The sequence below is a fragment of the Pinus tabuliformis genome, chromosome 8 (genome assembly GCF_031772625.1).
Source record: "Pinus tabuliformis cultivar Carrire ecotype Pingquan chromosome 8, CPIR1, whole genome shotgun sequence".
NCBI classification, from domain to species: Eukaryota; Viridiplantae; Streptophyta; class Pinopsida; order Pinales; family Pinaceae; genus Pinus; species Pinus tabuliformis.
This window is the reverse complement of record NC_142294.1, coordinates 707989607-708016220: the sequence shown is the minus strand read 5'-3', so window position 1 is coordinate 708016220 and position 26614 is coordinate 707989607. Positions and strand designations below refer to the sequence as shown.

At 38.4% G+C, this 26614-nt stretch overlaps 1 protein-coding gene across 2 annotated transcripts in view; it reads left to right on the top strand.

The window, feature by feature from the left end:
• Positions 1–26614, top strand: part of LOC149237573 (mediator of RNA polymerase II transcription subunit 25-like) — a 387887-nt gene that overhangs the window by 144970 nt on the left and 216303 nt on the right. For both annotated transcript variants that reach the window (XR_016246301.1, XM_089372701.1), the window contains exons 8-9: positions 15774–15838; positions 15978–16958. Coding sequence is in view for 1 of the 2 variants with exons in the window: in XM_089372701.1 (XP_089228827.1) it covers positions 15774–15838; positions 15978–16958 (1046 nt within the window). In the remaining variant the exon portion in view is untranslated. The remainder of the gene's footprint in view (positions 1–15773; positions 15839–15977; positions 16959–26614) is intronic.

Genomic DNA, 26614 nt, shown 5'->3' with positions numbered 1-26614 from the left:
AATAGGATTAAAGAATCTGCTATGATTTAGGAGCATGATGCTGGGGCATCAACTCAGAAGGGCTCACGCAGATCTCAAGAGGAAGAAGAGAGCACAAGGAACATGGATCATGACTGGAAGAAGAAGTCGCTTGCTTAGCAAGTTTCGCCTCCTCTGAAGTTTGGTATATAGATAGTGGAGCTTCCTAGCACATGACAGCAATATGAGAATGTTTTTCGAATTATCAGGAAGAAATGATGAACTTCCAGATCACCATGGGAAATAAGTCAAAATGTACCCTCGTAGGAAGAGGTACTGTAGTCTTTCAAATAGAAGCATGGATTGGTTTCGAGCAACCAATGTGTTGCATGTGCCGGGATTGGGGTGAGCTCTCTCTGTATCTCAGCTTCAAAACAAGGGCTATGATGTTTTCTTCATTAAGGAGAAAGTATATGTCAAACAACTGAGTTGGAAAAAGAAGGCCTAGATTGGAGTCAGAAGTAGGCTATATAGATTACAGCTAGAATCTCCAATGGCACTGATAAGAAGCGGTGGGGAAAGAGATTTGAATGAACTATGGCACAGGAGGATGGGACACTTACACCATGGGGCTTTAAGAATTCTCAGGAGAACAATATCAGGAGTTCCAGAATTGAGTATCAAACGAGATGATGTATGTAGAGAATGCGCACTAGGCAAGTACGCCAAAGCGGTATTTTCCAGAAGCAACAATAGGGCTAAAGAGTGTTTGGGATTGATACACTCTGGTATCTGCGGACCCATGTCCACAAAAGCTCTTAGTGGTGTCAAATACTTCGTCACCTTCATTGATGACCATTCCAAAAAGACTTGGATCTAGTTTCTAAAAACCAAGGATGAGGTTTTTGGTCGATTCAAAGAGTTCAAGTCTCTAGTTGAGAATCTGACAAGAAAGAGGATAAAGATATTGTGCTCAGACAATGGTGGCGAATACATCGATAAGGACTTCACTGATTTTTGTGCAAGGGAAGGCATCAAAAGAGAGTGGACAACCCCCTATAATTTGGAGCGGAATGGAGTAGCAGAAAGGAAGAACAAGACTATTGTTGAAGCAGCCAGGGCGATGTTGTATGATCAAGATACACCCAAGTTTCTATGGGCAGAAGCATGCAACACGTTAGTGTATGTCTAGAATAGGACTCCTCACAGGGCATTAGGTAAGATTACCCCGGAGAGTGTCTTCACCGGTAAGAAGCCTGAGGTGAGTCATTTCAGGATATTTGGGATTTTGGCATACTGCCATGTACCCAAAGAAAAGAGGAAGAAATTGGATTAGACTACGGAAAAAGGATATCTTGTGGGATATAGCGAGAATGCTAAGGCATATAGAGTTTATCTTTCGAGGAATAGGAAGATCGTAATTCGATGAGATGTAAAGTTCATGGAGGACAAAGATTTTAGGAAATCCCGAGAAATGCCTTCCGAAGAGCAGTGAAAGGATATCCATTGGTCCCTCCACTTCGACCAGCGGAAACTAGCACCAATATTTCTCCAAAAGAAAATTTCCAAAGGTATCACAATAGGTGGAGTCTTAGGAAGAGGAGGAACAGATAGATATACCCACTACTAGTGGTAGAACGAGTTGGGAACTTCGATAGATACTACGAGATGTAGAGGATTTCGTCAATGTACCCAGGAACGAGAAAAGGGAGCGTAGACAGCCAGACAGATACCAAGCCTTGGTGGCTCAGGTTGGAGAACCCTTTAGTTTTCAGGAGGCCATTCAGGTATACAGTTCCATAATGGTCAATGATGTTTGGGAAGTGGTACCTAGGCCTTAGGACAGGTCAGTTGTAGGTTCGAGATGGATCTACAAAGTCAAACAAGCTGCAGATGGCAGTGTGGAAAAATACAAAACCAGACTACGAAGAAACCTTTGCCCCAATAGCCATATATACTTCTATTAGATCCGTGATATCCCTTGCAGCACAAATGGGGTGGGAGATTCACCAGATGGAATCTGGATGTCAAGACGATGTTCTTGAATGGGGTGATAGAGGAAGAAGTATACATTGAGCAACCAGAGGGTTTTGAGACACATGAGAAGAAATCTCATGTGTGCAGGTTAAAGAAAGCCTTGTATAGGTTTAAGTAGGCATCCAGAGCATGGTGCGGTCAAATTGATGGTTACTTGCAGAAGATGGGATTCATCAAGAGTGATGCAGATCCTAACCTCTACTATCTGGTTGTAGAAAATGAGCCTCTAATCCTAATGTTATATGTGGATGATATTTTTCTGACAGGTTCATCCAGGCTCATCAAAGATTGCAAGGAAAACCTATCTACAAAATTTGACATGAAGGATTTGGGACGAATGCATTATTTCCTAGGGTTGGAAGTTTGGCAGCAAAAGGGTGGGATTTTCCCTTGACAAGGGAGATACGCTACATAGATTTTGAAGAGATTCAGAATGTAAGACTGTAGACCTATGGCTACTCCAATGATTACCAATTGGAAGAAGATTGATGCATCCGAAGATAAAGAAGGCGATCCCACCTTGTATAGGCTGCTCATAGGGTCCCTGATGTATTTGGTCAACACTAGGCCAGACATTTGTTACGCTGTCAACACCCTCAATTAGTTCATGGTGGAACCAAAGAGGGCACACTGGACAGTAGCCAAGCATGTTCTCAGATATATACAAGGAACAGTTGAGCATGGACTAATGTACACCCAAAGCAATGACATCGGGCTGAGTGGGTTCACTGACGCAGATTGGGCTGGAAGTTTAGTAGATCGGAAAAGTACCACTGGGTACTGTTTCAACATTGGATCGGGAATGACCTCCTGGTGTAGTAGGAAACAAAAATCCATAGCTCTAAGCTCAGCTGAAGCTGAATATATGGCAGTCAGCACAACTTCGTGTGAAGCCATATGGCTTAGGAAATTGCTTGTGAATCTATTCAAGAGAAGGATGGAAGCGACCAATATTTTGTGTGATAATCAGAGTTGCATCAAGCTCTCTGAGAATTCATTTTTTCACGATCGGTCGAAGCACATTGACATCAAGTGTCACTTTGTCAGAGATTGTGTCCAACGAGGGGTTGTACAGTTGAGGTGCACCTCGACAGGAGAACAGGTGGCAGACATTCTCACAAAGGCTCTAGGAAGAATAAAGTTTGTTTATTTCAGGGAGAAGATGGGGATGGTTAAGAATTTATTTCAGCAGCAGAAGCAGATAGTTTAAGAAGTTGCAGTGCATCAGTTAGCAGTGGTAGTGCTATGGGCAACATGATGCAGCGTATTCAGAGGGAGCTGCAGTACAGATGTAGCAGTGACAGCTGTAGTGTCATGGGCAGCAGTACAGGGTGCAACAGCGCAGTAGATGAGGGGCAACAAGCCGAGCATCAGTAGTGCAGAGGACCGATGTCATGGATCAGTGTGATGCTTCTATTGGGAGGCATTGCTAGAACACATTCCTCGCTAAGAGGGAGTGTTGATTTTGGGTAGCATCAGATGTGATCTAGCTTCGAAATTTTGTGGAGGGGCTAAAATTCATGAGATCTCCAAGACCCAGAAATCATTTGGATAAATTCCACCCGGATGATGAGTTATTAAAATAATTAATATTTTTAATGGGTTCCTAAGTCTAAACTTAGGAAAATAAAAATATTAATGGGTATTAATAAAGATATGGGTGAGAAGCTTCTAAGAGACGAGGATCAAGTCTGTTTTAATCTTAGCCGTTGATTAGGGACTTAATCTCGACTGTTGATTCATCAACAGGAAAAGTATAAGAGAAGACTTGAGAGTCATTTGGAGACACACCAGACAAATACTCAGTAACCCAAGGGAAATTGATTTTCAAGGAGAAAGATTTCGATTTCAGAGGGAGAGTTGTAGGGTGAAGGAAGAGGAGGGTTTCAGCATCAGTCAGAGACTGAGGAGGAGGTGACGCAGTGCCTCAGAGAGACAGCACAGAGGGAAAGCTCTGAGAAACAACGCAGGAAGGGACAAGTTCTCACGCAGATGACTCGGGGATGACGTAGTCCTCACATAGATGATGCAGGGGTGACGCAGTGAAGGCTAAAGGGTCTCTGGAGTGTCAGAATTTCTCCTAGCTGAGGAGGAAAATTATCTCGGCTTTTCTTGAAGATTTCTCTATGTATTGCAAAATCATTCCTTGTAAAGAGATTGTTGTTGAAGAATAATAAATAAACCCTCATCTACTGCACCGGTTTTCCAGCATTGGGTTTTTTTCGGGGACAATTGTCCAAAAATAACTGTGTTGATCTGATTGATTCTTGTGCTCGTATATCACTATTATTTTTTCTCTATGCTATTATGTGATAATTGCAGTATAATTTATTTTAATGTTTACTAAAGGGTTTTGTAAACAACTTATTGTGAGAAATAAGTAGGAGAAATAAATTAGTTAATGTAGTAGAATTTCGTGTTAGAAATTTTCACAGGATAGTAATTGTAAATTGTATATTGGATAAAGAATTGATGTAGGATGATACAAATGAGAATGAGGGTCCTGTATATATAGTCAGGTAAGTACCCTTTCACTAACGGTTATGTCCTTAGGGACATACCTTTTCATTAATTGCTAATTAATTAATCATTAATCTTATTTGTTGTCTTTTACATTATTTGTGTTTATTTTTATAGAAATTTAGTTTGTTACATTGCCTTCCCCTTCAAAAAGCTTTGCCCTCAAAGCTTACTAATGAAGGATCGGTTCTCTTCTGTTGATCGACATATCATCTTATTTATGAGCTTTCATCTTTGTTGATACAAGATGATATGATGTTCTGAGTGATAGACAAAATTGTCGTATTGAAAACGGATCAGACCATCCTAGATTAATCTTCTGGGAAATCTTCTGACCCTTGGAACTGTGTGGTGAATAGTTATCATATGACTGGATTGATGTCACTTTAGCTTTCTTCGGAACATAAGTTTGTTGTTTATGTTCTGTGTGATATAGACTTGTAGATTGATTAAGGTGTTTATTCTTGTGATTCGGATGTAGATAAGGAATTTTTCTTGTTTGAACTTCCTTTAACATTTTTTTATGGCAGTTTCCTGATTTCCATCAGGCATTGTTGTTGTTGACTTAACTACTAAATCCTTATTTGGGGTGTCCTTTGTTTGAACAACAACCTCTGAGTACGTTTTTTCTTCAATAGGGTTTGGATTTGCATGAACTGCGAGATTAGTGATATTGATGTTTGTTTCTTCAGTTTGGACTGCTACATAAAGAGAATTGGATGCTTCCTTTGCGACAAGTTCTTTGAATCTATTCGTCAATGATTTCTTTTCGTTCTTAAATTTTTTAATCCGTTTGAGCAGATTTTGATTATGATTTTTGAGACGTAAGCATTCCTCATTCTCTGAGTCAACTTTATTTTTTCCTTCACGCTTCTCGTTTTTTAAACACTTGATTTGTTCTACTAATGATTGGTTAAGGCTCTTTAAACATAAATTTTCTTCTTCTTGTTTTAATAAATGCTCCTTGCGTTCCTTCTTTGATGCTTTAGCTTTCTTGACTTGTTCGAGTAGTTTTTCTTGGTGATCTCTGAGGCGCGAAATTTCTTTGTCTTTGCTGCAGATGACTTCTTCAAGCTCTTTTTGCTTCTTTGATATAGTTTTTTCGTTATCTTAAAACATCAAGTTTGAGATATCCTTAAGGTCTTTTAATGAAGATTTTATTTGATTTTGATTTACTTGTTATGTCTCGAAACATGACCATATTCCCTTTATAAGGAAACGTCAAAACTTGTTTTTCTATGTTTAACATGAATGTACCCAAATCCTTAAACCAGGGTTGGCTGAGTATGATGTCTGTCTTTTTATCCGTCCTTACAACATGAAATCGAGATATGTACACATAATGACCTATTGTCACTTGTAGATCACTAATTTTATACTCTTTTTGGTCAAAAATATTTTTCTTTACACCAATGCTTAGATTTGGAATTAATAGTTGATTTGCCAAGTTGATGTTGATATGATTTTTATCATTGCTTGGGCTGATAGTGACATTTACTTCTCTTCCTTGGATACTTCCTTTTAATGTAATTACTCTGTGATCTGTAGTTGAAAAACCATTATAGGAAAACCTTTCTTCCTTCCTCATTTAAAATTGAGCTCCATCATTTTTATTCAATGATTGATCCCATTTGTTTTGTCGAGATGACTTAAGGTATTATGTAATCTAAATATATAAAATTTCTTGTAATTTGATGGATTGTGAACACTTAGTTATCAATTGAAATATTCTCCAAATTCACCTTTTTTATGTTTTATAAGAATATATATCTACCCTTTAATCCACTAAGGAATAAAATTTAATACTACCTGTTGACCACTACCGGTCAACTACCCATGCAGTACCCCCCCTTCTCTTTGCAAAAAGGGGTAGCGCTTGATCGACATGTCCGTGCCATTCAGCAGTCATCAGAAGCTTTGTCATTTTAATTGTAAACCCAGTCTGCATGTATGAATTGTAAATAATCTTAGCCGATATGAGTCGTGTATGTAAATTGCCTAGGTGGACCTAACTTTCTAATGGTAATCTACGTCCCGGAAGGTTTTTCGTCTCACCGATCCATGATCGGCAGAGTTTTCCTTCAGCTTGACCCCAAAGCCGGGATGGATTTTGTCATTAGAATTTTAGGAGAATCCTAGTGTGTTAATCTGCTAGATTATAGTTGTCACAGAACTGGGTGGTTTATGAGGGTCTATGATAAAGGGGTTTTCCCCCTTAAGATGTAAATTGTAAAAGTCATGATGTAAAGTGTCTTGAGGGTCGGAAAATCCCCTCATGAGTCCTAAGTCCTAGGTCCTAGGAGATTTTTTCAAAGGCTAAGTTCGAGGATCCATTTTAAAATGAATTAAAAAATTAAAAAATAATTAAAAAATAATAACAATAAATAAAAAATAATAAAAAATAAAATATAAAATTAAAAAGTATAAAATAAAGCAAAAACCCTAAAATAATAAAATAATAATATTTTGAGTGAATGCATCTAAAATATCATTTTTTAATAATTCGACGGATGAGATTAAGAGATGTCTTGATCCTCATCGACGGTCGAGATCATTTCGACATGGATCACTCGAACTAGCCGTTGGGATCTTTTCCTTTAAATAGGGTGCTAGGGGTCAGTTGAGATCAGATTGGATCTGTGAGTCTTGTGCTGAAGAAGCTCTCTTGTAGTTCATTTTTTTTTGTGCAATAAAGAAGACTTTGGGGTTAAAAATCTTGCTGGTGTTACTCTTCTGAAAATGCTGTAAGATTGTTCTATTTTTTTCTGCATAATTTTATTTTCAGCCATTAATGATAGCTTAAAGAAGATTGATCTAGGCACAGGTATCTTGTCTGATCTTTGAGGTTTGAATGATAGTTTAGATTCTGAAATATATTGGCAGGTATCTCCATTTGATCGGGGTTTCACTATTGTTTTCTCCTTCTATGTTGATGGTTGATTTTAAGCTGTGCAGGAAAGCCTTTTTTCAGATTACCGGGCGTTAGGGGAAGTTCTCGGCTGAACCAGCCAACTCCCGGGTTGTGTTTTCTGAATGAGCCCAGCCAGTTCTTGATCCCGGGCTTATCATTCGAAATATTTTTTATGAATACATGCAGGGTTTTCTGAAGCGTTTTACATTAAAATAAATTTTCTGAAAATATTACTGCTGTTATTGCTAAATCTGGCATTTCAGGGGCCACAATTTGTAAATTAACTAGCTGATCTGGGTTTCAAATTTTGCCTTATACGCAGTCTTCATTAGGGTTTTGGTTTTCTTGTATTTGCAGGTATAGGGTTTTGAGAATTTTTTTAGGGTTTCTGGAACAGGAGAAATTGAGATTTTGAGACAAATCACTATCAACCAACGCATATCCCTTGCCGAAACAAACGCTCAGCATTTTTTAGCTCCAAAACTAGCCACTGCGTGTTCATCTCCGCTGAGGATCCTGACGTTTCGGTTTTTCATTTTTGCTGGGGACGTGATTGTATATGAACGACAGCGTTTTGGTTTTCGAAGGAAAGGCACATTTTTGAAACGCTGTGAGCATCAGTATAATCAAGGCACATAAATCGATCTGCATTCCTGTCCGCCGCCGTCGATCTGTCAAACCGGTGAGCTCGTCGACCATCAGTTCATCATTTGTTACTGAACAAGCCTGGAACCGGATCGTCGATGTTACCTGCATCACAAGAAATCGAAGACATGTAAACGCTGCGTAGGTGATTTCCAATTTTGCTGTAACGCCAGAGGACGCAGATACGTGTTTGGAAAATCAGATCGGTTGTTTCCAAGCCTCTGCAGCAGTCTTTGCGTGGCTGCTCCATTGGAATCCCGCCGTCACCAACCCATCTTCAAACCTGAGCAGCAAATCCAAACCTGTCTGCGTGGGTAAGCTGTCGGATTGGTACAGCGCCAGTTGATCTCCATCGCATGAAACGGTTTCGACCTGTGCAAAAAGACCTGCCGTCACCTGCAAAACGCACTGTAAGGAAATACGAGCCAGGTAATACGTCGGGTAAGTTGTTGCAGTCGTTTTCTGATTTAGCAAATACGATTTGGGACTTTGGATTTATCACGTCTACAGTTTAGCGTAGGTCTCTTTCTTTGCGTTGAATGGTGAAGCCATCTTGGCTTAATTTTTTTTTATTATTGTTGTCTCATAAATGAGAGCTAGCGTAGGTTTCCTTATTTTCATTTAAGTTTATAAAATTCTAAAATAAACCTTTTGATTTTCGCTTTTTAGATCTGAAATTTTATTTTAAAATCAGGCTTAAGTTTAATTCGTTTAAGATTTAACTCATTTTTTGTATATATATATATATATTTTTTTTTTGTTTAGTTCATTTTCAAATTTAAAAAAAAAAATTCATAATTTTTTTTTTTAAATTTTAAAATCATAAAAATAATTTAAAAGGTCCCTTTAGTTAGGGTTTTGGTTATATTTTTTTATTTTTTATTTACTAAAATTTTAGTGTAGATTTAGATTTTTTTTAGTTTCATTTAGTTTTAATTGCAGTTGTCTATAACGCGACTTTTTGAAAGCCTTTCCGGCGGGTTTTTCTGGTCGAAATCCGGCAGGAATTTATTGGAATGGCAAGTTTGATAGCTAGTTTCTACACAATGAAAGCGTCGCACGGGGTTTTCGAGGGTGCTGAATCCAAATATGCAGTTAAAAAACCATTTTAACTGCAACAAATCAAGATTTAACCTCAATTTCTTCCGCCGGATTCCGTCACCGGAATCTCCAAAAAGTCGCATTATAGACAACTCCGTTTGAATTTTTGTTTTAAAGTTTTGTCTGAAAAATAAAATAAAATAAATAATAATAATAAAAAAATAAATAAATAAATAAATAAAACTAAAAATAAAAATAAAAATTTTTGGAAGCTTTTGCCAGATGCAGTCTTAGCTCGGGGATTTATCACGTTTTATTTTTTCCTGCTAAGGCTAAAATTTTGATATGGGATTAATGTTTATCATCTTTTATGTGATTTGGCATGCTTGAATGATCATATATCTGGTTAGCATTTAAAATTACGTGGTTGTGTATCGGGCTTTATCTTTCGAAGTTTTAAATTGCTAGATCATCGTTAAAGCATTGTGAATTTACTGGATATCTTGCATCGTTCGAGTTATTTGATGATAAATGATTGCTCTACATGGTTTACACCTCTGCAACATTTAGTGAGTAGTCATTTAAAAATTAACTTCATAAGGCACTGGTCTTTTAACTTCTAAATCCATTTAGTGCTTATCATATCGTGTCTCCCAACCAACTGGTCGACAGTTGGTCTTCGTCATATCATAGGGTCTACCCCCCTTAGCCGCGGGAGAAAGACTTAAACTTAGGGATCGGGGATCAGAGTGACAGCCCCCGGTCTGAGCGTTGTCGTGACAATCTGTGCGACAACACTACCCTTTTGTTATATTCACTTATATATATTTCAAGGTTGCACAAAACGGGGAAACGGGTACGAGTTTCCGAAACGGGAAGCGATACGAAATGCGACCTCCCCAAATTTTGGAAACGGGGAAACGCGAATATATATATATATATATATATATATATACTAGGACATTTAAGAAATATGTGCAATCATAAAGCATATATGATACATTCTAATTTATTACATTATGATAAAACTGTCAATTGTCAATGCATAAACTATAAGTATCTAAATTTGCATCACATTTACTCATGAATAATCACATAATGAAAATAGAAATATCCAAAATCAGCCACGAGAAATTTCTAATTTCTTGTCTCGTGCTTGATTGGGAGTCTCCTCCTACATAGTCGAACAACCTTAATGCTCTTGATTAAATACAAGTTTCATACCCTAGTACCCTACATTCTCTTGATTATTGGGAGTCTCCCCTGCATAGAGGGCTTGGTTCTCTTCATTAAATACAAGTTCCATACCCTAGTACATGATAAAATCCAATGGAAACATTGCAATCCGCCCAATCCTGAAATCCTGAAAAACAGATAAGTCTGCTGGATTTTGAGTGAGATCTAAAATTATACTTTCTCCATATGAAATCCAATGAGGGCGAAACCACTCTCAAACATCCTGAGTCATTTCATGGTAATGTTAAAAATTTAAGTAAAAGGATGAAAATGAAAAATAAAGGAGAATATCACTTTTACTTTAAGAATTTAACATTACCATGAACTGCATATCAACACTAGGGCAAATGTTCACTTTTATAACTTTAGACAGACATCTGGGAGCAACTAGAAGTTACTAGGCTAACGTAAAAATAGATTAGAAAACAAATAAAAACAAATAAAATAAAATAAACACAAGTAAATGTTTAAAAATGGGTCTTACGGCCCTGAAACGCGTTTCAGGCCGTACTGGCCATGTTTCAGTTTCGTGAAACGTGGCAGTACGGCCTGAAACGCGTTTCAGGGCCGTACGGCTGTACCAAACGCGTTTCAGCGTTTCGTACCCGTTTCTGTACGGAAACGCCCTTCTACCCCACGTTTCCTGCAACATAGATATATTTGAATGTTTCTTTTTATACTTATATAAAGAGATATGCTTTCACGTAACCTTCTTAATTTTCAATATTTTTTTTAACTTTATGTTCTCTCCTTTTTTTGACTTGAACTTTTCTTTAAAATACCGCTTTATAATATAAAACTTCTCTTTATATACCTTTTATTTATAATATTTTCTTTTTTCTTTTTGAAAAGTTACAACCCTAGTGAAACACGACTATTCATCTCTTTGGGGTATAATATAAAATATATGTCCACTTATGTTCCTTTGACTCGGTTAATTTTCTCCACGTAAAAGTAAAACTTACCATTCACATATAGAGTTTTTGTATTCCTTTTGTTTTTATTTTACCTTGAAAATACCATGGGCAATTACCATGGGTTGCTAAAACCACGAGCTTGTAAACCACTTAATGAAGAATCAAGATAATATTATATACTCTTCTTTCTTTGACGTATAGTTTTAAAGATATTTGGAAAGATTCCATCTTAACTTTATCATGCAATTTTTATCAATAATGTAGAACCTTTTTATATATATGAATGTTCTCCTTCAAATTTTACACCAGACTATATATATCTTTCTTTTAATAGTATATTTTTATATGATTTTTTTTCTTTAAATTTTTTTTAATCTTTATATGTACTTTTTTTTCTTTGACTATCTTCTTTTTTTCTTTATTTTTTTTTTTGTTTAATGGCCAAAGGCGTTTGACGAATTAGCGACGGAGAAACTCCCAAAAGTGCAGCGAAGCTTCGATCTCGACCACAACAATGTTGATGAAACTTGGATGGCCAAGGGCCTGGATCAGAGAGCGTGACTCTGTGCAGCGGTGGAGCAGCCAGAGGATCGAACTGCTCTGATACCAATGTAAGACGAAAAGTCGTATACGTAGCGGAAATATTTAAAATACTTCGTAGATAAGGACATCCATCGTAGGATAGTAATTGTAAATTGTATACTGTATAAAGAATTGATGTAGGATGATACAAATGAGAATGAGGGTCCTGTATATATAGCCAGGTAAGTACCCTTTCACTAACGGTTATGTCCTTAGGGACATACCTTTTCAATAATTGCTAACTAGTTAATCATTAATCTTATTTGTTGTCTTTTACATTATTTGTGTTTATTTTTATAAAAATTTAGTTTGTTACAACAATTCATCGTCCATGAAGGGTTGCTTTTCCATGATGTGGTAGTGCAACATTGGCCCAGGAACCGGGTGATGGCCATAATATGGAGGTAGAATTCATGTTTGGCTTTTGCCCATGTTCTAATTTGTAAGTCATGACCATCTTTTGCATTTTTTATAATTTTCTTTCTTTTGTTTTGCTTTTGGCCATTATATGCTTTTTACTTTTTCTTTTAGCTACATCAACCTCCTTGGGCAAATTTCTAGGCCCAACCCAGGTATGAGGATATATGAGTGCCAAATCCCAGTGAACCAATGGTTAGTTGAACCCGAAGAATGGAGGTGGAGTATAGGGCTCATGATGTGAGATGGAAAGTGGTAAGTATGGAAAGGGAGAGATGGGGCTACGCTATCTCAATCAATGTTTCTCAAATAGTGCCCTTCCTAAAGCCATGGGCCATTTAGGGTGGTCCCAATGGACTAGGGTTGAAAATTAACCCTCCATTTAAGGCGAGGGAACAAGGCTATGGTCAATGTCCTTTCTTTTTCCCCGTTACCCCATGATACATGCCTAATGCCCAAATACAAACAAGCATAAGCACTCGAATACAAAATGAATAAAGTACCTTTTGGGTCAGATGCTCACCTTCCAACATGTGCTCTTGGCAAATGGGTTAGGAGACATATGACTGTTGCAGGTGGTGGAGATATGAATGACACATCATATCGGCTACTCTGTGGCTATCAGGGACTGCTAGCTGGTAGAGATGAATAGGAAAAGAGTTTCTTGTAGGGGTCACCACCTTTTGTGGGTAGCAGGTCCCATTGGACTGAGTCAATGACTAACCTCCCAAGTCAAGTGTGGGAACAAGTATACAATTGAGATCGATCAATCATTCAGTTTGCTCTATTATCCTTATTAATATGCCCATGGGCCATAACATTAAATGGTTAGACTGGTTAGACTACATGATTACAAGAATGGTTAGAGTACCTACTGATAGATGACCCAACTTCCTTCAAGAAGAAATGCTAGTTGGGAGAGAAATCTGATCGGATGAATAGGTGAACTCTGGCATAGTGTTATGTGCTGACCATCATGGGGCTGCTGGCTGGCTGGCTGTCAAATGAGGAGGAAATTTTATCCTATAGGTTACCCACTTTTTGGTGGGTAACAAGGAACAATAATGGTTCTGTAGTTGGAACACGAATTTAAAATAAGATTAAATCTCATGGCTTATGAAAATATGGGTGTTTCATACATCTACTGATATGCAACTTGATTTAACAAGCTCATCTAGTGGAATGAAGCTTTATGTCAAATTTACGAAACAGACCATGGCATTAGATGTATTATATATAGTCATGCATAGTTACTAGATGGTTGATTTAATGTCACACAAATCCAATCTCCTTATATCTAGACACAGACATAGGGGTGTGAGAAAATTTACAAGCATCGATCACATGACCACAACTGGAGGCTTAAAAGGCTAAAATAGTTTATGTTATGAAATTAATCAATTATATTCTTTTTCAATTTTAGAAAATTTTCTTACTTTTTTGTTTAATATTTAATATTTTTTATATATTAGTGTGGCTCCCAACCTGCCATTCCTTGCAAATCTGGGCAAAACTTCTAGTTGTACTGAATATTTGTGCTTGCATACCTGACATACCCACATTCCAGAAACATGTCCAATATAGATTATTTGTCATGCCTAGAGTTGTGGCAAAATGAAGACATCTTCAACTCTAAAAAAAGGTATGTTATACTCTAGAGAGATACTTGAGAGATTTTGGGTCATGGATTGCAAGCCATCTTATGCACTCTTGGAGATGGTTGAAATTATCCGTGGAGGATTCATTCAATCCAGTGAATGTCACTCTAATTAGTTAACTTGTTGGGAATTTGATGTACATGACCAGTATCAGACCAGTTTTCACTTATTTAGGCACCATGGTGGTAAGCTTCATGTCTTCAGTGTTCACCCAAGCCCACACATTGGAATGTAGCGAAAAGGATCGTAAGATATGTGTAGGGAACTATTGTGATTACAGCATCAGGTACAAAAAGATGTCTACTTTTAGCTTTGGGTTTCCTTAGATGCTCATTGGGCAGGTTTACAGGATGACATAAAATCTATTTCAGGGTACATGTTCAGTTTGTGATTAGGCGCAGTTTCTTGGACAAGCAAGAAGCAACGTGCAGTTGCACTTTCTTCTACAGATTTTTATTACAGGGTAGCAAGGAATGATACATGTGCTGTTGTATTGCTTTTCAGAAGTGCTTGAGAATTGCGTAACATGGAGAATTATCCCACCATAATTCATTGTGATAATTGATGTGTGATGAAGATTGAGAATACTCATTGTCCTATGCTTGTACCATTAACCACACACAGTACACATTGAGGTACATTTTCACTACATCAAGGAGCAGGTGACAAATAAGGAAGCTGGGCTGCCATATTGTCCTGTTTTGCAGCAGATTGCAGATATCCTTACGAAGACTTTGTGAAAGGATAAATACGATAGTCTCAGGTTAGGCAACTTGCAGTTATAGTCAATGAGGTGGGAATTAAGGGGTGTTAAGAGTGATAACTGTTCATTCTTTCACATTCTTTCACATTATTATGATTCTTCTTGTCATTGTACTCCTTTCCCTGGTTTGTATCCAAGTTTCATGTGAACCAGTCATTTTGTATTTGTAAGAGTTGTTTTATGTAGTGTTTTGTTTCTCTAGAGGGACACTATGAGAAGTTGTTAAGTTGCATTCTGAATTCAAACTATGTTTGTGATAATGTTAGTGCGTAAGAGTATGATTGATCATTTGCGTGTTTTTGATTACTTTTTAGCATCTATTTCTCATTTTGCTAGTTTGATGACATGGTTTGGCCATCAAGCTTTGGCTGTATCAGTGATTGATATTCTTATACTTGCACATTTCGAGTCCATTATTTATCTGTGGATATTATAATTTCACCTTCAAATTCTATGCATTCATTGAATTTAAGAGTGATGATGGTTCTGTTATGTGAGTGGAGTCACAGATTAGTAGGCCAAATCCATGTTTGTTTCAAATGCATCGTTCAAGCCAGTGAGCACTAAATAGTAAGAATAATGTGTTTTGGCCATGGCATGTTTGAGATGGGCACACTTGTTCCCTCACTAGAGGAAGGTATCCATATGAAGTGTATATTACCAATTCCCCTAGAATCTGTGTAGTTTGCATTGCACATGAAGCCTTAAAATTCTTGACATATGTGTTTGTGAAGTTGTGGTTGCAGTATGCTAGGAATCTGGTTTCTAACATGTATTTATTTTTAAAATATTCAACAAAGAGAAGCAGTTGCCTTTATGATAAATGGAAAAAAGTGTGAAAATAAATGCATGTCCTGATTTATAACCAACTCGCTAAAAGTCATTGATGGGCATCAAGGCTTAAAGTAATATTTATTATTTAGTAAGCAATAGCATAGTGCTAAATTTGGCGATAGCCCACAATGTAGTTCAACTACAATTTGCCTTTCTGTGCAACCTTGTATGCTTAGTAGATGGGTTGAATGTCCTTGTAAATGAAGAATCACATTTCTGTGCTAGACATATTCTAATATGTTATATTTTTCCAGTTAATGGAATGATGGTTGGCCATCAACCGACATCAAATAGAGTGTTTCCTGCAGCAGTTAAAATGGTACTGTTCTCGTTCATTTTCCTTGTTTGTCTATGCATCAGATTCTCATTAAATGTTGAGTTCAAGATGTTGGTAAATAATATGAACTAATTTTATTTCATCTATTTCTTTGTTTATTCTTTTGGATCTCGCTGGCTAGGAGGTTCCTTCCAGTGTATCTCTGACATCAGGACCTGGTTTGTCTCATGTGACTTCTCCTTCGCTTTTTCATAGTACATCACAAGCTGTTCCTGGTCAGTTTTCTTCATCATCTGGTCTTTCCAATCAAGAGATAAAACCAAATGTTGAGGCAGCAGATGGACAGGACTTTAAAACATTTGTCAACAACACATCGCAGCAACTTCGTACTGTAACTGCTCCAGCCACAAATGTAAGCCTGTTGAATAATCTTTCACAAGCACGCCAAGTTATGAGTTCAGCTACTTTGCCAGGAGCAAGTACACTGGGTCTTCAGACAACAGGCAATACTCCACCGGGTATGCATGTCTCCAATATGTTAGCAAGTGGAATGGGTTCAGCGGCAATATCTACTGCGCAGACTGTTTTGGCGACTGGACAGTCAGGATTGACATCTACTGCTACCTCTGTTGGCTTGGTTGGAATTGGTCAGGTAGCTCCAAATGTTGCTCAAAGTACATTTTCTACTGGAACTAACATTGTAGGGAATTCAAGCCTTGGTGTTCCACAAGTAGGATCTTCTGTCAATGCCAGTATTACTGGTGCACAGGGAGTTGTTGGCCTGGGACAATCAGTTCCTGGGATGGGCCATGGGGGAATGGCAACAGGATCGCAATTAGGACAAGGACTGGCTACAGGATCACAACTAGGACAAGGACTGACAACAGGATCACAATTAGGACAAGGACTGGCAACAGGATCACAATTAGGACAAGGTGGAGTTGGAATGAACCAAAATGTACTGTCTGGCATAGGACCTGTTGGAGTAAGCTCTGCTGCAGGAACAATGGTCCCTAAGTCTAGTTTGCCCCAGTCAATTCAGATTGGTTTACCAGGACTAGGAGCAGGTAACAGTGCTTCAGGTAATCTTCAGCTGCCACCAACTGCCACTGTTGCTCAGCAGCCAGCAGCAACTCAGGCAAAGTACACAAAAGTGTGGGAGGTAAGGCACTGTTCAATCTCAACATTTTACCAGCTTAAAGTTCTGTACTTTTAAGTTTTAGGTCCTCTGATTTTAGTTACCTTGATACTTCACATGCACAGCATTATCATAAAGACTGTAGTTACCATAATTCCAGAATGTTTAAGATAAGGATCCTAATTTTTAGCAGACCAGCGTGGATGTTCAGGGAAGATTTTTTTTAGCATTAATGCTGAAATTTAAATGTTTCCAGAATTGGTGTTTTATGCCATAAAAATTACATGTTTCATTGTGCATATGTTTTATCCTTTAGGTTTATAATGCTAGTGATGCAATAATCAAATATTCTAGTAATACAGAAATTGGCTTGACCAATATGATTTTGGTCTGAACATTGATGTACACTTGTAAAGTACTGAAGTTCTAGATCTCTTGTTGAAGTTAGGGTACAAAAAAGCATGAAAGCAGGTCCTTTGTATGTATATGTACGCATTAGAAGAGAGATTACCAGGGTCCAGGGGTGCTCTTGGGTTTGAAAATTTTCGTTACATCATTTTAAACAAGCAGGTTGACAAGATTTGTGGTGGTGAAAAATTGACATGTAGAAAAAATATCTGACATACAAGAACTATTTCCAGGGTCCAGGGGTGCTATTGGGTTTGAAAATTTTGTTACATCATTTTAAATGAGCAGGTTGACTAGCTTTGTGGTGGTGAAAAATTGACATGTAGAAAATAAAAAATTATTTGACAGCATATAGAATGTCAAGATACAAACTTAAGTACAAATTATTCGATATTGAAAAAATTAATCCGTAAAAAATCCTGTCAATTGAGCACAGAAGCTTCAGTCATTCATCAAGATTCAATATTCAATAATAATCCAAAATCACTCACACACACACACACCTGAATGCAAAGTTCCAAATTAAATTCAAAGAAATACATTGTTGATAGTGGATGTCTGTAGTTCGGACTTAGGATCCCTTGACACATTGATCGAACAAAAACTGTGGAAATTGCCGTCAATAATGTCAAATAAAAGGCTTTAGGTGCTTTTTGGTGCCAACTTTCAAGTTCTTACTCATTGATAGGGATCTCTAACTGGATGTATGTAATAGATGCCAATACTATAACTAGCACAGACATATAAATTAAATGGCTGGTAAATGCTGATAGGCATCAAAATACTTATTTTGTGATACATCCCACATTGCAAAGATTAAAAAAAATCATAAAAATTAGCCAAATTCAACTTTATTTAAATTATTATTACCATTAAAAATTAATATATGAAGTAAATATATATACATTTAAAAAAACATGTAACAGGATTTTTAACCATGCACATTCACCCTAAACCATGGAGATTCTTAACATGTAAATAGGCTTTGTTGCAATACCATGGGCCAATACCATGGCTTATCCATACCTCATTCCCAGAAATTTGACCATCATAACTCATTTCACAGTCAAAATGTTTTATAAATATTTTATTTTTAATTTAATTTTATAACATTTTTTTATTAGATTGAAAAGTAAAAATGGCATAACTACCTTTGAGATAAATCTCAACCTTCTATCTTGACTACTATTAAAAATATTCCATGAATATTCTTTAGAGGTTAAATGGCTACCATCCATCTAAAACAGTGCGAAACACGCAAATGGATTTCCAATGAATGAATTTAATTGATGAGCAAAATGAAGCTCAATAATAATACAGAGATATTTACAGTAATAGAAACATCAAGTTTCTATTAGGAAATAGAAACAACCAGTTTCATCTAAGAAACTGCTAAAAAGATAAAAATAGCAATAGCTAATAAGAATGAGCATTAAACACTAATTAGTATTATTCTAATACCCTCCCTTAATGCTCAATCTATTTACAACACCAATAGACCCTCTGAATTTTACAAACTTATCAGGACCAAGAGGCTTGGTGAAGATGTCTGCGGGCTGCTCCGTTGTGGGAACATATCGCAACTGAACGGATCCGTCTTCAACAAGCTGGCGAATGTAGTGGCAATGGGTTTCCACATGCTTTGTTCGTTCATGAAAGACTGGATTCTTGGCAAGTTTGAGCACTCCCTGATTATCACAAAACAAGGGAGTAGGACCTGTCTGGGAAACATGCATATCCGCAAGCATACGTCGAAGCCAAACTGCCTCACAGGATGCCTTAACTGCTCCCCGATACTCTGCTTCTGTTGAGGAGAGAGCCACTGCCTGCTGCTTCTTACTAGTCCAGGTGACAGCACCGGATCCTAGACTAAACACATACCCCGCTGTAGATTTACGGTCATCAACCGAACCGGCCCAGTCAGAATCTGTGTAACCACTAAGTATAGGATCGGAACTTCGAGTGTAGAGGAGTCCATAATCAGGAGTGCCACGCACATATCGTAGCACACGCTTTGCTGCTATCCAATGATCAACCTTAGGAGCTGACATGAAGCGGGAAATGTAGCTCACTGCAAAACTGATGTCAGGTCTAGTGGCAATAAGGTAGATGAGGCTGCCCACTAATTGCTTGAATAAAGTTTCATCCACAAGGGGGGAGGATGACTGCGCTGAAAGTTTGAGCCCTGGTTCCATAGGAGTCGTGGCCGGTTTGCAATCTTGCATTCTGAACCTGTCCACAAGATTTTTGGCATACTTGGGCAGAGAGAGAAAGATGTTGTTCTCAGTCTGCCAGACTTCAACCCCTAGACAGTAATGAAGAAGTCCCAAGTCTGTCATATCAAAGGTGCTGCATAAGTCTTGTTTGATCCCATGGATCAAGTGTGCAGAGCTGCCAGTAATGATAAGGTCATCCACATAGACAACCACAAACAAAATATCATCACCAGTATGCTTGATATACAGGTTTGCATCAGATGGGCTCCGCTGAAAGCCATGATCTGTCAGGTACTGATCAATTTTCATGTACCAAGCCCGAGGAGCTTGTTTCAATCCATAGAGTGCTTTAGCTAATCTACACACTTTCTGTTCTTGACCGACAACCTTGAATCCTGGAGGCTGCGTCATGTAGACTTCTTCCTGTAAGTCACCATTTAGGAAAGCACTCTTTACATCCATCTGATGAACTTTCCAATTGAACTGAGCTGCTAGGGCAAGGACAAGCCGTATGGTACTCATCTTGGCTGTAGGAGCAAAAGTCTCCTCATAGTCGATGCCTTCCTTCTGTGAGAACCCTCGAGCCACAAGACGAGCTTTATACTTATCTAGGGTTCCGTCAGCTTTGTATTTCACTTTATACACCCATTTGCAGCTGATGGGCTTTTTTCCTGCAGGAAGATCAGAAAGGGTCCACGTGTGATTCTTCTGAAGACTCTGGAATTCAGCTTCCATAGCCTGTTCCCACTCAGATGTACCTTTAGCCTCTAAATAGGTTTGAGGCTCAAAAATACTGTGTAGGTTAGCCATAAGAGCAAAATTTACTGTAGACTGCTGTTTGCTCTTATGTCTAGAAGTTCTACCTTCAAGGAGCTCATCATCCCGGAGATCACCAATGGTTTTAGCCCACCATTTTGGCTGAAGAGTAGAGGAACCAATATCAGGAGGAGGTGGAGAAGGCTCAAGAAAAATAGGAGCAGCAAGAGGAGGGTTATTTTCCGGAGGAAGCTCAGGTAGTGTATTATCAAACACTGATGCTGCATCATCCCTCCCATTAGGTGGACCTATCGGAAGAAGAACACTGTGAGGCTGATCCTCAGAACACTGCTCAGAAGGAGAAGACTGAAAGAATCCTCTGTCTTCATCAAATACTACATCCCGACTGAAGCTAAGACGACCAGTGGCTATATCTATCAGTCTATAGGCCTTGTGATGATCACTGTACCCTGTCATCATGAGTTTTTGGCTTTTGGAATCCAACTTAGAGCGCTTAGCAGCTGGAATCCAAACATATGCAACTGAGCCAAATACTTTGAGGTGACTGATCTTAGGCTTATGGCCAGACCAAACCTCTTCGGGAGTCTTCCCCTTAACAGCCTGAGTGGGTGATCGGTTAAGAAGATAGACAACAGTAAATACTGCTTCAGCCCAGAATTTGTTCGGAACACTCCTGTGTTGTAACATGGAGCGAGCCATTTCAACAACCGTGCGGTTGCAGTGTTCGACAACATTGTTCTGCTGAGGAGTGTAGGGTGTAGTTAACTGGCGTTTGATGCCATGAGCATCACAGAAGTTGGAAAAAGCGGAAGAACAAAATTCCCCCCCGTTATCCATCTTAAGAGTCATGATATTACAACCAGACTCTTTTTCAACTAAGGCTTTAAACTTCTGAAAGGTACTAAATGCATCAGATTTATTTTTTAGAGAATACACCCACATCTTTCTATTGAAATCATCTACAATAAGAAAAAAATATTTGCAAGCAATAATAGAAGATGTATTCATAGGACCACAAATATCAGCATGAATTAACTGGAGTACCTTAGATGCACGCCAAGATTCTCCATCCTTGAATGAAGACCGATGTTGCTTGCCAGCTTGACAAGCATCGCATACGCCCAACTGCTGAGTCTGAATATCAGGTAACCCTGACACAAGTCCCTCTCGAGAGAGCTGAGAGAGATACTGCATGTTTAGATGCCCATATCGCTGATGCCACAGTGCTGATGGGAGAAACACGCGCTGCTAGAGCCACTTCTGGAGAATCACCAGTGTCAAGAACCCTGTATAGACCAGTATCCTCTAGGCCAACAGCAACTGTAAGACTAGTCTCCCTGTTGATAATGGAGCACTTGTGCGCACTAAACATTACATCAAGCTGAGGAGAGTTCCTCATAATCTGGCTGACAGACAACAGATTAATTTCCATACCAGGAACATAGTACACATTCAAGAAGATGAGTGCGCCCACCAGACTGGATCTGAACTGTACCTCTGCCAACCACTGTGTACTTTTCACCTCCGCCAAATACCACGGAATCACTAAAAGGTGAGAAGTCAATAAACTAGTCACGCCTGTGAGGGAAATGGCGTGATGCACCAGAGTCAATGTACCAGGCAGAAGACGAGACATGATCTGAAGACCTTTTAGCCATAAAGGCGTAAAAAGCAGATTCTGACTGCTCGGAATGTTCTGCAACATTCGCTGTCTGATGGGGCCCTCCTTGTTTCTTCTGTTCAGAGGCAATCCTCTGTCGGCAATCTTTCTTCATGTGGCCGAACTTGTGACAGTAATTACACTGCACACTTTTCTTCCTAGCCGGATCAAAAGGCTGAGAGGAACCTTTCTGCTGAAAGGACTGAGAGGACTGATATTTGGCTGTAAAAGCATTTTCTGAGGACACTGATGAAGCACTACTACCAAACTGCTGTTTCCAACGATCCTGCTGCAGGAGTTTGGTGCATAACTCTGAGAACTTCAGATCAACATTTGTGGTGGTAATGTTGAGTGTTTCTATGAAGTGTTCATAAGATTTCAGTAGACTTTTCAGAGTGATGACTACCATATCTTCTTCCTCCATGGTCCGACCAATGGCTTCGAGCTGATATCGAATGTCTTTAATCCTGTTAAGATGTTCCTGTAAAGGCATATGTTCGTCCATCATGATGGAGAACAACTGATTCTTGAGAAAGAAAGCTCTGCTCTTGTCGAATGTCTCGTGCAATTCCTTAAGATGTTGCCAAATTTCAGCAGCTGTTTTGCTGGAAGGAATCTGTGGTAACTGATCATCAGTGACAGAAAGTTTGAGAAGCATAACTGCCTCTCGATTTCGATCATCAAACTTATCTTGATCGGTACCAGCTGTACCAGGACGGAGCTCTTTGGCCAAAACAAGCTGATCAAGACACCTATACTCAAAAATGGTCAACATTCTCTGTTTCCAGATGTTATAATTTGTGCCATTAAAACGCTGACTGCCTTCCAACATCAGATTGGTTAGCGAAGCCATCTGCACGTTTCCCAAGACACAAAAAATACCAAAGAAATCTGGCACGGATTTTAATGCAGATGCCGGCTGATCTTGACCAACAAAAAAAACTGACAGGCGCTGGTGTAATAGAGAATATAACCAGAAATCGGTCTGAGAAGCGGGTTCAAGAAATTATATATAGCACGATCTTTTACCAAAAACTTACTCGGCAAAAAAAATCCTCACAGGCTTTCAGCAGTACCCACAACAAACGAATATACTCAAACTTGATACGTGATACCTGTTACGTCATCTGCCGTAAGAGCTTTACCACGCAGCAGTCTCTGTCACACATAGGAATGGATGTCTGCGTTCTGCAATTCTGCCGTTGACCTCTTCAAATGAAATAATAAGAACGAGAAGAAGAAGCGTCGGCCTGGATTTTCACTGTTAAGTGCAGACAAATATTCAACTTCCACGCTGCCAAAATGGAGGAAAAAGTGGAGCACACCTCTGGAAAATATAGTAACGTCCACGGGATAGAGAATATCGACGTGTGATACACCGTTAACCGTCTCGGAGAAGCGTCAAACTTCTTTCGATGGCTCGAACGTGTGATCTCTCGACACCCGCACCACTGATTTCCTCACTACCAAAATTTGAATCAGACGGAACCTTGGTACAGCGACAACACTCGTGTTTTTAAAAACATATGCAAATAAAATTTCTGTTACCCAGCACCCTTGCCGCTGTATATATAAAAAAAAATCCGCTGGATACACCGGTTCACACGAAATCGATGAAAAGTGCCTTTCTTTAATAGCGCTTCCCCGCGTCTCTCATCAAACTGATTAAAAGATGCAATTGTGTAATAATATTTTATTACCTGAGTATTTTCAAATTAAATGGACAGGGAAGAAAAATTGACGAGTGCGGATCTGGTGAGAAAAGTCGCAATGATGTCCTCCGTGCCTGAACTGAAGATAGCCGGAACAGCTTTCGCTGCCACGTTGACTCCCAGCCGTAGAGAAAAGTTTTACGCAGAGAACAGCGATGCGCTTAAGAAACCTAAGCATGCAGCATAGAATGCAGCCGCTCGGCGTGCAGACAGATCCACAGGCTATACCCGCAGCAGCAAATTGGTGATGCCAAAAAAAATTTCAGATTCCAAGAGCAATTTCGAAATGAACTACAGAATTTTTCAAGTAATGAAAAATTATTTCGAAAGATACCTGTGCTCTGATACCATAAAACAGTGCGAAACACGCATATGGATTTCCAATGAATGAATTTAATTGATGAGCAAAATGAAGCTCAATAATAATACAGAGATATTTACAGTAATAGAAACATCAAGTTTCTATTAGGAAATAGAAACAACCAGTTTCATCTAAGAAACTGCTAAAAAGATAAAAATAGCAACAGCTAATAAGAATGAGCATTAAACACTAATTAGTATTATTCTAATACCATCTATTAATTAATGATAATTAAATTAAAATTCTGGAAGTTCTATTTCAAAATAGACATGCCTATCAGCGTAATTAATATATTAACAATGTTATTTAGTATTATATCTCTTTGACAGGTTACGACCTCTCCACCAAGTATATATGTATGTTGTACATTTCATATGGTAAATCATCACTCATATCTTACCTTTTATGTATTCATTGTATTAATTGTGTTGTGCATATATAAATATGTTGAGATGACATAATACTTTGTGGATACAAGTAGTGGGCTTGTTCCAAGTGGTATGGGAGCAACTTTTTTGATTCATCTTTTTCTATTGCTCTATCCCTCCTTGCACATTATATTCTATCGGTGTTAACATTATTCACTTTCCTTCAATTTTTTGATTCCTCTCTTATTCATTTTCAGGGTTGTTTTCTTCCTCCATATGTTTTGCAATGTAGGGTATATTGTCCTTGGGCAGGATAGATACTGATATCTCATACTTTGTTCTTCCAATGATGTTTCTTCGCATGCCCTTTCCAGGTGTAGGCCATGGTTGGTTCTTTGAGGCTACTTTTTACTCTAGTACATTGGCATTTCTATAGAGTGTCTCCTTCAATTAAGATATTCTTTTGATGCACCCGTTCATTTCTTCCTCACTAAAGAAAACATTAACAAGCCTATTAGGGATGATAACCGTTGGACGTACACTTAGAGCAGTTGGATCTTCTTTGCTAAGGTTATTGGCTCGCAGATAGCCATTTAGGAGCACTTTATGCAACTGTAGGATGATCTCATTGTTTCTCCAAACTACATTCGATGCTATTGGCTACACACCCTCATGATGTTACTTGGTTAGTTGTGGGTTTGCTCTCACCATCTATGGATTGAGGAAAACCACCACATCCCACCATAAGAGAGGATTTGTTAGCTGTGCCATCTCTAGGGGATTGAGTTTGATGAACACTTTTCCTATAGATGTCCCATATACTATAAGATTTAGGGGAGATTGCGTTGGTTATTCTAAGACATAAGGGGTTCCCTTGTGATTTTTTTCACTACTGCAATTAGAGATGCTTACCCTTATACAAATGAGAGCGGGTGTATAAATACCCAATTCAATACAGGGTCGGTTATCACTAGAAATGAATATTAGTATTACACCCCTATTTTCAACATCACCGCTTAATCTTAATGTGAAGACACTATACCATAGGATTCATGTCCCTCCTTAATGTTGAATAGGGGCTACATAGGGAAGACATTACATATTACCCCACTTATACAACATATCTTCCACGATAATACGATTCTAGATGTCAATGAAGTTTACCTTTATACAGATTTAGAAGAAGAGATTTTTGTAGGAGGATTCATATTGTTGTTTTTCCAGTGCAATCCAGACTAGTATAATTTTTCAAATATGGTAACTACTTCCAATGATACAATAGACATCTTTAGAGCATTCAATTTGACTTTTAGAGCATTTTAATCATCAAGCAATTACACATTAAAAACTACAACCATTAACCATACACAGTAGAGGAGTTCACAATAAATCAATGAGAAAAGAAACACCAAAAATTAGGAAATACACAGTAGAGGAGATCACAATAAATCAATGAGAAAAGAAACACCAAAAATTAGGCCAGAGGCCAGGGCGAAACCCACAAGGGGAAAATCCAATAAATCTTTCCTTATGAGAGAGAGTCCAATTCATCAATTTGTACATCAATCAATATGTCATAAACAGAAACCTTCAACAAGGTACATAGACAAAACTGACCATCATAATAGCTCAAGTCAACCCTTCAATTATGTGCACAAGAATTCCTTCAATTCTGTCCATAAGAGGTCTGCAACTAGGTCTTTGCATGGTCTCCAAGAGGTCTGAATATTGACCTCATTCTTAGCCTCAGATTTATCACAGAAGAAGGTATTACAGACCTTTGTATTATCCATAGAGAGTAGCTTAAGTCCTTCGCATGAGCAAGGGAAGAGGTGCCACAGATTTCACATGAATCACATAAGAGAACTGTCACAGAAGATTAGTCACAGAACTTTGACATGAACAGGGAACTACAAAGCTTTGCGTGAATAGGTGCCACAGAAGAATGCTCACATGAATAGAAGAATGGTGCCACAGAAGCTCGCATGATCAGAGAAGAATAGTCCCATAAAAGTTCACATATTTCCACAGAGAAATGTTATCTCAGAGCTTGCATTGAACAAAGACACATGAGATCCAAATTTACCTTGGAGGAGAGCTATTAGGCTCAATATATAGTTGTTCGTTCATGCGAGTAGACATGTCTATTGGGCAGGAAAACATGTTCTAGGAGGGGCC